General features: G+C 46.7%; 1 protein-coding gene across 1 annotated transcript; it reads left to right on the top strand.

Annotated features, from left to right (window-relative positions):
• Nucleotides 1-758: 758 nt before the first annotated feature.
• On the top strand, nucleotides 759-10,412 carry LOC143379564 (uncharacterized). Its single transcript, XM_077105120.1, is given in 8 exon segments — nucleotides 759-763; nucleotides 3,232-3,695; nucleotides 3,789-4,506; nucleotides 4,508-5,956; nucleotides 5,958-6,131; nucleotides 6,133-6,711; nucleotides 6,761-7,439; nucleotides 10,140-10,412. Coding segments are annotated over 8 exon segments (4,341 nt in total).
• Nucleotides 10,413-11,190: the final 778 nt, after the last annotated feature.

Raw genomic sequence — 11,190 nt, 5'->3', positions numbered from 1 at the left:
CCATTATTTAAGATTCAAAGATGGAAAAGATCAGAGGAAAAATTGTTCACTCAGGTATTTATAAAGATAAGGGCAAGGTTGAAGGTAACTAATAAATTTTGTGAAGCACCTTTCCTTCTGTAAACTTGGAGAGGTAGGAGGTGAAGTAAGAGAGAGCCATTATGAAAAACTTGTAGGGGAAGGTGACCTATTTGAAGTTATTCTCACTAAAAGCATGTAGAAACCAACTCACAGTCTACAATAGAGTCTTATAGGAAGGAATAAAACATCTTGATCTACTCTTGTATATTTTAAGTTCATCTCTTTGGTGTCCCTTTCTGATAGAATGCAACAAGAAACCACATAACAAGGAGACTTATCATGCAGCCTACAGCATGTGTCTCATCCAAAGGTGAAAGATGGATAAAGGAGCCAATAGGGCAGCCATTGGTTACATGAGGCCACTGAGTATTTGAAATGTGTATAGTCTAAATTGAGGTGTGCTATGTGTTAAATAGACATTAGATTCCAAAGAATTACTAGGACTAAGAAAATGAACATGAAATATCTTGCTAACAATTATTTTCTTGGCAAATGATACTGGTTATCCATTGGGTTAAATGAAATATATTAAAATTAATTTCTCTATTTGTTTAAAAAAAAGAAGGAAAGGAGAACAAGGTAACATTCTGTACCTTGCTGGTAGTACCATGTATCCATATATACATGTTGTCACTTTTTATATTTTTGTTATCAAAATACATATAACTATAAAGTAAATGGGGTAAGTTGTATCATATATAAATTATATCTCAACAAACATGACCTTAAAAAGAAATTTAGTTTATGAAGTGTTTTCACAGTTTTGGGCACACACTAACGACCTGATAAATAATGACTATTATTATGATTCATTAAAACAACCAGCATCAAGCTGTTTCATAGTCAGGTAGGAAGGGGGAGAAATAGACAAACTCTAGATAGAGTGGGAGGGGAAGGGAGGGGACATGGGGTTAGAAATAATGGTGGAATATGATGGACATGATTATCCAAAGCACATGTATGAAGACAGCCATGGTGTGTATATATTTTGTTTCCAACCAGAGATATGAAAAGTTGGTCTCTATATATGTAATATGACTTATAATGCATTCTGTTGTCATATAAAACAAATTAGAATAAAAAAATAAAATTTGAAAAAAAGCTAAGAATGGAAAAAACGTAACTATAAATGGCTACATTTGGACAATTGCTATGATATTGGACAGTGCCACCTTTTGAGTCTCTCCTCCTTCCAGCCTTAAATATGAGCATGACTCCAGGCTATTTTTGATTTCCTGCCTTTAATCTTTCCTTTGAAGCCCATCTGCTGGTTTTTAAATTTTTTGTTTTTGCTTTGTTTTTGTTTCTTTGTTTAGTAATGGGGATTGAACCCATGGGTGTTTTACACTAAGCTAAATCCTCAGCATTTTTTCCTTTTTTTTTTGTTACTAGGGATTGAACTCAGGGGCACTCAGCCACTGAGCCATATCCCAACCCTATTTTGTATATATGGAAAGGGTCTGACAGGGTCTGACAGAGTTGCTTAGTGCCTCGCTTTTGCTGAGGATGGCTTGGAACTCTTGATCCTCCTGCCTCAACCTCCTGAGATGCTGGGATTACAGGAGTGAGTCACCTCGCTCAGCTTTTATTTTTAAACAGTGTCTTACAGGATTGTTAAAATTCTAAATTTCCCAGGCTGGCCTGAAAATTTCGATCTTCCTGCCTCAGCCTTCCCAGTCCCTGGGGCTTAACTTTAGAGAGGTGGGCTGGAATTGCAGGAAGGTGAGCTTCCACATGAGCCTACAAAATCCAGTGTGATGGTGGTTACCTATAATCATAGAGACTCAGTCTGCTGAGGCAGGAGAGGTCACAGTTTGAGGCCAGCCTCAGCAATTTAGTAAGAACCTCTCTCAAAAAGTATAAAAAAGGTGGATGATGTAACTCAATGATAGAGCACCTCTGAGCACCAAAATCCTCAGTATTAAAAAAATTATAATAATAGAGTTGGTAATTGTATTAGGTGGTAATTGGCCCTGCTAAATTTTATTGGTATGAATTTCATAGTCCTAAGGGTAAACATGTCTTAATAAGATAATAGCTACAGATGTTTTTTTGCCAAATAAGCATAATATTACAGGGCAGTATTCAATACACATTTTTAATAAAAATACTTCATGGTATGGTATCTGTATATAAGAAATTGCTGCAAATTTTTTGGCTTAAAAAAATTGTGCTGACAAAATTGCAGTCTAGTCAGGAATTGACAAGATGGTGCTTCTCTAGTCACCTGAATTTCATCAGAGAGGACTTGACTAGAAATGGAATATCTGCTTCCAAGATGGCTGACTCATGGGTAGCACATGATGGTTAGCACATTGGTGCTGCCTGTTACTGGTGAAAGGTTAATAAAATAAATACTTGTCACTCCGTTTTTCTGTATGCTTAACAAAACACTATTGAAATCTTAAGAACTGTTTGCTAATCTTGTTCCCAGAATGTGCTGTCCCCAACTGCCAAACTACAGAATGTAACTTCCCTTCCTGCCCTCTCCAAGGAAAGTATATAAGCTCTGCTTAAGCTGTTCTCAGGGCTCTTTGCTCTATTCAAGTGAGCTCTGAGCCCCAGCATGCTGGACCCACAATAAACCCTTTGCTGTTGCATGAGACAGTCTCTTGGTGGTCTCTTCCTCTGATGCTTGCCCGACCTGTACATCTGGAGGCCCCAGCCAGATCTGGCAGTGGTGGACAAAAGATCCCAACGGGCTCCTCTCGGGGGTAAGTAAAGTGCCTCTTTCTGGTTTCTGCTTTCTGGTTTTTGTTTTCTGGTTTCTTGTTTCAGGTTTCAGATTTCTGGTTTCAGGTTTCAGATTTCTGGTTTCAGGTTTCAGTTTTCAGGTTTCAGATTAGGGCTGGCAAAGTGGCTGTCGGTGAAGAGCGTAAGTTCTCTCGGATGGTGGCTGACAGACTTGTCACAGAGCCACAGGCCACGTCCCTGGGGGATGCCCCAGAGGACTCGGGAAATCGAGGAACAACAGTCTCCTCGACTCAGTGATATTTTGTTTCCGATTCTGTATTGCCAGCCCATCGGGTTTTGCCAGCTACTCAGTCCTGGTCTCAGTGTTGGACGTCCATTGCCTGTCTTTATTGTCTTGTCTTATCTGTGTCCTGTGTCGTTGCTATCACTGTTTGTGTATCTTTCATTATGGGACAGAAGCACTTCAATGCCTCTGTCCCTGACCCTTGAACACTGGACCGAAGTCCGCTTAAGAGCTCAGAATCTTTCTTTTTCAGTAAAACGCCGGACCTGGCAGACTCTCTATGCCTCAGAATGGCCCACCTTTGGAGTCGAATGACCCCCAGGAGGATCTTTCTGCTTCCCACTAATTCAAAAAGTCAGAAATATTGTCTTTCAGTGGGAGCCACATAGCCATCCAGATCAACAGCCGTATATCTTAGCTTTTCAGGACCTCTGTGAATCTCCTCCTCCATGGGTGAAGCCTTTCCTTGTCCCTGCCCCCACTCCTATTCCTTACCCCACAATTCTATCTCTCAAACCCTCTGCTCCTCCTCCTCCTCAACCCTCTGTTCTCCCTGAGTCTCAAGATTTGACTCTACTGGACTCTCCTCCCCCTCCTTATCTCCTGCCCTCGTCCCCCAACCCCCAACACCCTCTAAGTGATTCCTCTGCTGCTGATTCAGCCTCTCCACCGTTGGAGGAGGCTAAGAAAGCCCAGCGCCCTCCAGATGACTTCCCCACGGCACACACAGCCCCTCCTCCCCTGGAGGAAGCTGGCCCAGCTAAAGGAACTCACCGACGGCAAATGATTAAAAACCCTAAAGCCCCCATGATACTCCCCCTCCGTCCTTACAGGCCAATGATAGACGATGGCCGTGGAGGAGAAATGCAAGCCTACCAGTATTGGCCTTTCTCCTCTTCAGACCTATATAACCGGAAAAATAACAATCCCCCTTTTTCTGAGGACCCCACCCGGCTCACGGGTCTAATTGAGTCATTGATGTTTTCACACCAGCCTACTTGGGATGACTGCCAACAACTCCTAGGCACTCTCTTCATGACAGAGGAACGAGAGAGAATCCTCCTGGAAGCTAGAAAAAATATCCTCGGACCAGATGGGCAACTGACACAACTTCCCAACATAATCGAAGCCAACTTCCCCTTGAACCGACCCAACTGGGACCCCAACACCTTTGAAGGTAGGGAGCATCTGTCCACTTATCGCCGGGCTCTAATAGCGGGTCTCCGAACGGCCGCTAGGCAACCAACTAATTTGGCCAAGGTAAGAGAGATTATTCAAGGGCCTGATGAATCTCCCTCTGTGTTTCTAGAGAGAATTATGAAAGCATATAGGAGATATACTCCTTTCGATCCTCAGGCAAAGGATCAAAAGGCATCTGTCATGATGGTCTTTATTGGGCAAGCTGCCCTGGATATTAAAAGAAAGTTACAACTCTTAGATGGATATAACTTTGAGAGATTTGGTCAGAGAAGCTGAGAAGGTATACTATAAGAGAGAAACTGAGGAAGAAAAGGAACAAAGGAGGGAGAAAGAAAAGGAGCAAAGGGAGGATGAGAGAAGCAAAAGACAGACTAAGGCATTGACTAAGGTCCTGGTCGCAACAACAAATAGGCCAGAAATTAAGAAACAGGGAGACAGGAAGGAATACCTGGGCCCACGCCAGAGGCCACCTCTGGCCTCAGATCAATGTGCCTACTGTAAAGAAAAAGGACACTAGGCCAAAGAGTGCCCTAGAAAGAGACAGCCACGCCAACCAGCCATTCTGATTCTAGAGGATGACTAAAAAAGCCGGGGCTCGGATCCCCTCCCCGAGCTCAAGGTAACTTTTGAAGTGGAGGGAACCCCAGTGAACTTTGAGGTGGATACAGGGGCAGTATACTCAGCCCTCAAGGCCCCACTGGGCCCTCTATCAAATAAAAGGTCTCTAGTTCAAGGGGCTAACGGCAGTAAATATCGGGCGTGGACAACTAAGAGGACCATGGACCTGGGAAAAGGAAAAGTCCATCACTCCTTCCTAGTGATCCCAGAATGCCCGGCCCCATTGATGGGCAGAGATCTGCTCACCAAGCTCCGGGCCAAAATAACTTTTAACCTAAAAGGCCCCCAAATGAAATTTCTAAATCCTTCAGTAAAAACTCCTATAGTCATGGCTTTAACTATGTCAGTAGAAGATGAACATCAACTCTTTACACCCCCCAAGGCTGATCAAACAGGCAAGCTACCCCAGAAATGGATAACAGATTACCCAGATGCCTGGGCAGAAACTGCTGGGTTAGGCCTAGCCATGAAACAACCTCCAATAACAGTGGAGTTAAAAACCTCAGCCTCCCCAATTAATGTCAAACAATATCCTCTGAACAAAGAAGCTAAAGATGGGATAAGGCCCCATATTCAGAATTATCTGGCCTTAGGGATCCTAAGGCCCTGTCAATCGACCTGGAACACTCCCCTGCTACCAGTAAAAAAGCCAGGAACCGGGGACTATCGCCCCATACAAGACCTAAGAGAGATCAACAACAGGGTGCAGGACATTCACCCCACAGTACCTAATCCGTACAATCTGCTCAGCACTCTGAACCCTGAGCAAAAATGGCATACTGTTCTGGACTTAAAAGATGCTTTCTTTTGCTTGCCTCTGCATAAAGATAGTCAGTTGCTGTTTGCTTTCGAGTGGGTAAACCCAGAAACTGGAACGTCTGGTCAACTAACTTGGACTAGACTCCCACAGGGGTTCAAAAACTCCCCCACTCTCTTTGATGAAGCCCTCCACAGAGATCTCAACAACTTCAGAACTATGCACCCCGAAGTCACCCTGCTTCAATATGTGGATGACCTGCTACTGGCAGCCGACACCAAGGAAAACTGTGAGTCTGGGACCCAAGCAGTATTATCCGAAATTTGCCGAAATTTGCCAGCAAGAAGTGATCTTCCTGGGCTATTCCCTTAGGGGCGGTAAACGATGGCTCACTGAGCCCAGAAAACAAACTGTTGTGCAGATACCACCCCTATCTAACAGGAGGCAACTCAGAGAGTTTCTTGGGACTGCTGGCTTTTGCAGGTTACGGATACCTGGGTTGCGTCCTTAGCTGCTCCTTTATACCGCTGTTAAAGGGAGATGCTCAATTCCAATGGACCCCTGAGCACCAGCGAGCTTTTGATAACATCAAGAGGGCGCTACTATCTGCTCCGGCCTTAGCACTCCCAAATGTAGAAAAACCCTTTACTCTCTACATTGAGGAAAAGAAAGGAATAGCATGAGGAGTGCTCACTCAGACTCTAGGACCCTGGAAAAGGCCTATAAGCTACTTGTCTAAAAAGCTGGACCCAGTGGCTGGTGGATGGCCCCATTGCCTAAAAGCTTTAGCAGCGGCGGCCCTACTAATCAAGGATGCTGACAAGTTAACGCTGGGGCAAAAGCTAAACATTATAGCCCCCCATACCCTAGAGAGCATCATCTGCCAGCCACCAGACAGATGGCTATCAAACTCTAGAATAACACACTATCAGAGCCTGTTGCTCGACAAGGACAGAATAACACTGCCCTCCCCCCCCCCCGCCCCGCTTAACCCAGCTACGCTACTACCTGAACAATCATCAGGACCCATCACTCATGACTGTCAACATATACTGGCAGAAGAAACTGAGGTCATATGGTTCACTGATGGCAGCAGCTTCCTCCAGGATGGTAAGAGGTGGGCTAAGGCTCCGCCTCCTCTCAGCAGTGCAAAGCCCTAGGGAACTAACTATAGTGCACTGTCCAGGACACCAGAAAGGAAACGATCCCGTAGCGGTCGGGAACAGGAGGGCGGATGAAGAGGCTAAATTGGCAGCCCTAAACAGAGTAACCATGTTAACACTTTCCACACCGGGGGAATATAAGTCAGGAGATTTAACTACGTCGGAGCACCCCGACAACTTAACATCTACGGACACTGACACTGAACTCCTCGACTTCACTGAGCCCAGCCTGCAATTTCAGAAAGCCCTACACTATGTTAAAAATGTACATCAACTCACTCACCTTGGTTCAAAGAAACTGCAGGCATTCCTGAAAGATCAAGAACAGAGTTTTCCACTAACCGACTCACAGCAAAAGGAAATAACTGAACAGGTAACAAAAGCCTGTCGGGTCTGTCAATTGGTTAATGCTTATTCTTCCAAGCTTCCTGCAGGAAAGCACCTACGAGGAACCAGACCAGGACAATTCTGAGAAGTGGACTTTAGTGAAATTAAGCCAACAAGGTATGGACTTAAATATCTCCTAATCTTTGTAGATACATTTTCAGGATGGATTGAAGCCTTCCCCACAAAAAAAGAAACGGCGCAAATGGTGGTCAAAAAGATCCTGAAAGATATTTTTCCAAGATACGGCCTGCCTAAGGTAATAGGGTCTGATAATGGACCGGCGTTCGTGGCCCAGGTAAGTCAGGGGTTAGCCAGGACCCTGGGGATTAATTAAAAGTTACATTGTGCTTATAGACCCCAGAGCTCAGGACAGATAGAAAGAATGAATAGAGCCATTAAAGAGACCTTAACGAAATTAAGCTTAGAGACCGGCATAAAAGATTGGACTATGCTCCTGCCTTATGCACTGTTTCGTGCAAGAAATACTCCCTCTGTTTCTTTGTGTAACCTCACCCCCTATGAAATTCTCTATGGTGGCCCTCCTCCAGTAAGGGACCTAACCCTAACTCTAAGACCTAACGGTTCCTTTCACACCCCCTTGCTTGACAGACTTAAAGCTCTTGAAAGAACCCAGTGATACCTGTGGAAACAGCTGGCCACTGCCTACCAACCTGGGGACGAAGGGACTCCACACCGATATCAAGTGGGAAACTTCGTCTACATAAGACGACATCAGGTGTCATCCCTGGAACCCCGCTGGAAAGGACCATACTAGGTGCTACTTATAACACCTACAGAGGTAAAGGTAGACGGAATCACTTCCTGGATCCATGCCTCTCATCTCAAGCCTGTGCCCTGTCCAGACTCTGGCTGGAAATTGGAAAAGACTGGTAACCCTCTCAAATTGCGTATTCGCCGTGTGGATAGGGCTATGGACTCTCCCTTTGACCACCAGTAGTGGTCATCAGCCCATTCAGCAGCGATGGCTGATCACAAATCCTACTGGACAGGAAGTATGATCTATCTCGCATACAGCCCCCTTAGGAACCTAATAGCCATCTCTCCACCCAGACATTTGTCAGCTGGCTATAGGTCTTTCGTATTGGGATATCCCTGATGAAGAGGATCCCACTAAAATTCCATTAATCCCTTCCGTACCATAGATAATGGAAACAAACATTATGGATGTAGAGACACGCAAGCCAGATGTAGGTTGGCTTGAGATTCCCCTATGTGGAGGCCTTTTCCCTCCTTCGCTCACATCCTAAACTATGATTCTCCAATAGATCCTCACCCTCAGCCTTCTGCTCCAGACTCTCTGCTGTCACTTCTACCTCAGTAACCTGATTTCTCCCCTCCAATTACTAGATCAAAAACCCAAACCTCCGCCGGTTCTCTGACCATTGCCCCCTTGCTGAGGTAGCAGGTACTGAGGTACCCCTCCACCCACTCACTCCTCTCTTCTCCTGTCAGTGCCCACACCGGGTCCCACCAGGTCCTCTTACCAGCTAACCCAAAGCTCAAACCAGCTGAGGAGAGCCCTCAGACCCCCTATCCAAGATGTAATGAAAATGGCCTTTAAAGTTGCTTTGTCATCACTGAAAACAGGTTACTAAAAATTTAAAGTCCCTCACAGGCTTTTTGGGATACTCACTCCCATCTTCCCCTCTGCTCTACCTGTTCTACTACTCAAGTTTTTGTTGCTAGAAAAATCCCAAAGCCCTTTCCCATTATCCACGGAGCTGCTCTCAGCCCCGCCTTCCCCATCTTCCCCCTCTGTACCAGGCCCACAGAAAAGTCTTAACTGACCTTCTCCAGAAGTCTTCACCATGGCTGACTTTAGGACTTTCAGCCAAAGAATCCCTATAAAAGAGTTCAGTGTAGATAAACTTTCTCTTTTCGCATTGTCCTGTTCTACTTGGCTACTGGCTAAAAAAAAAAAAAAAAAAATCAGCATTCCTAAGCTAGACACCCCCTTACTAGTTTTTCACAAAATATGTGAACGAGGCCTCTGGCCTTGAGCTGGGCTTCACAGAGATGGCTACATTTCTAAGATAAGGAAGTTACCAACTGGGCTCCATGGGAACAGCTGGCAGGGGGGAAATTCTCCCCTTCCCAGGTGTCCTTGAAAAGTTAACTTGCCCAGAACAGAAGAAAAAACAGAAACAAAAACTGCTTTTTATAAACTTCTGCAGACTGTGAACTGAGCCACTTCCCTTACATGTTGGGTACAAAATTCTGAAACTACCTAAACTTGGGGTTCAGGGCATTAATTGATTACAACAGAAGCAATGCCCAGACCCTTGGATGTGTCACGCTCTCTCCTATGATCCGCCTCGTGTCTGTGCTTCACTGTTCATGAGGCTAAAGTGTGGGTCCTGTTTTGTCACAGGGCACAAATATGCTTTCATGAGTGGTGGGATCCTGGGGCGAATCCCAAAGACAAGCATGTGTAAACACACACACACACACACACACACACACACAGTAGGCGCTCAATAAGGCCTCTGGAATAAACAAGAACTCTAAGGCTTGCAGAGTTCTGTGACATGTCCATAGTAACTCAAAGGGTCAGTGGAAGAGGATGGATCTGAATTGAGTCTTCTGACCCCATGGTCAGCCTCGAATCCACATTCAAAGCACAGTCTACACCCCTCTTGTTCTGCTCTGAATTGTCCCAGTCCCCAGAGAGCTCCTAACTTGAAGGCTTGAACCTCAGGGGAGCAGTACTCTCTGTTGGGGTCCTGGGGTAGGTGAATGATCAAAGGCACTGTAAAAGGTACTTTGAGTTCATGAATGGATGGAGACATTGGTGATTGTGTATCTTGGTGGGCTAGGGGTAAATGGTAGAGATATTAGGACATGGGCCCAGCAGGAGGAGATAGGACACTGAGGACATGATCTCTGGGCGCATGTTGTGTCCAGGGCACCTCCCCTTCTCCACTCTCTTCATCAGGGACCAGCAGGGTCAGAAGGTGCCCCACAGGGTCTGCACTGCTGCCCCCAGGCAGCTCAAGAGCCTCCCACCTTCCCAAGCACTCGAGAGTCCTTGTTTGCCCAGGGGACCTCCAGAGGACCCAGGAGTCCCTCTTGCCTTGCTCTATTTCCAATACTACAGAACCACCCCTTCGCTCTAATGGATGGTGGCCCAGCCCCAACTCAGAGCAGGATGCAACCCAGACAAATCTCCCTGGTCCCCCTGAAAGCATCCAAGAAAGGAGATCTATGAGGGAGAGAAATTTATTAAGAACCAGCCATGTCTGCCATGGCAGAAACAGGGGACAGAGGAGAGCACAGCGGGGGGAGGGGCATCCCAGGAAAAGGATTCCCAAGTCTTTCTTGCAGACCAGGAAGGGGGTTGGTGGTAGAGCACTTGTCTCCAGGCATCCTGTCCCCAGCAGGCCCTCTGGACTGGAACTCATAGGAAGGAGGTGCCTGCAGGTGGGAGGTGCCTGCAGGTGGCACTCCTCAATAGAGCACTGCGCCATGCTGATCAGATCCTTGCCAACTGGCTGAGGGGAAAGACACGGACTGGCCTGAGCCTGAGCGCATCACGCCCCCTTCTCGGTACCCATCCAGGGACAGTGGGTTATGTCCTGGGGAAGGCCATCAGGGATGGCGCAAGGGCCGCATCAGGATGCACCCACCCACCTGCTTGGCTGTGCCTCCATCTCAACTGGCCACCATCTCAGGAACCACTTTGTTTCGCAATCTGCGTGCCTGCCCTTCTGTGGTCCGAGCCACCCCGTTTTCCTGCCTGGGCCCTGTCCTGGGGGCCGCCACGCAGCAACAGCACATTCGTGTGAGGCAGGCGAGGATCCTCCTGGCCACCCTCCGCCAGGCCTTGGTGCCTTCCTGGGAGGAGCCCGCTGTCCCTCCTTGGGCTTGCTGCCTGGGGAGGGCTTGCTCTCCTCCTGACACTCCCTGGGGGCTCCTGCTGCCCTCCACCTGTGACCTGTGGCCTCCAGACCCAGGGCCAGGAGGCAGGGCGGCAAGGTCCTGCTGCG

The sequence above is a fragment of the Callospermophilus lateralis genome, chromosome 13 (assembly GCF_048772815.1).
Source record: "Callospermophilus lateralis isolate mCalLat2 chromosome 13, mCalLat2.hap1, whole genome shotgun sequence".
Lineage (NCBI taxonomy): Eukaryota > Metazoa > Chordata > Mammalia > Rodentia > Sciuridae > Callospermophilus > Callospermophilus lateralis.
Note: the sequence above shows the minus strand (reverse complement) of the source record. Positions and strands in the feature narration are given on the sequence as shown.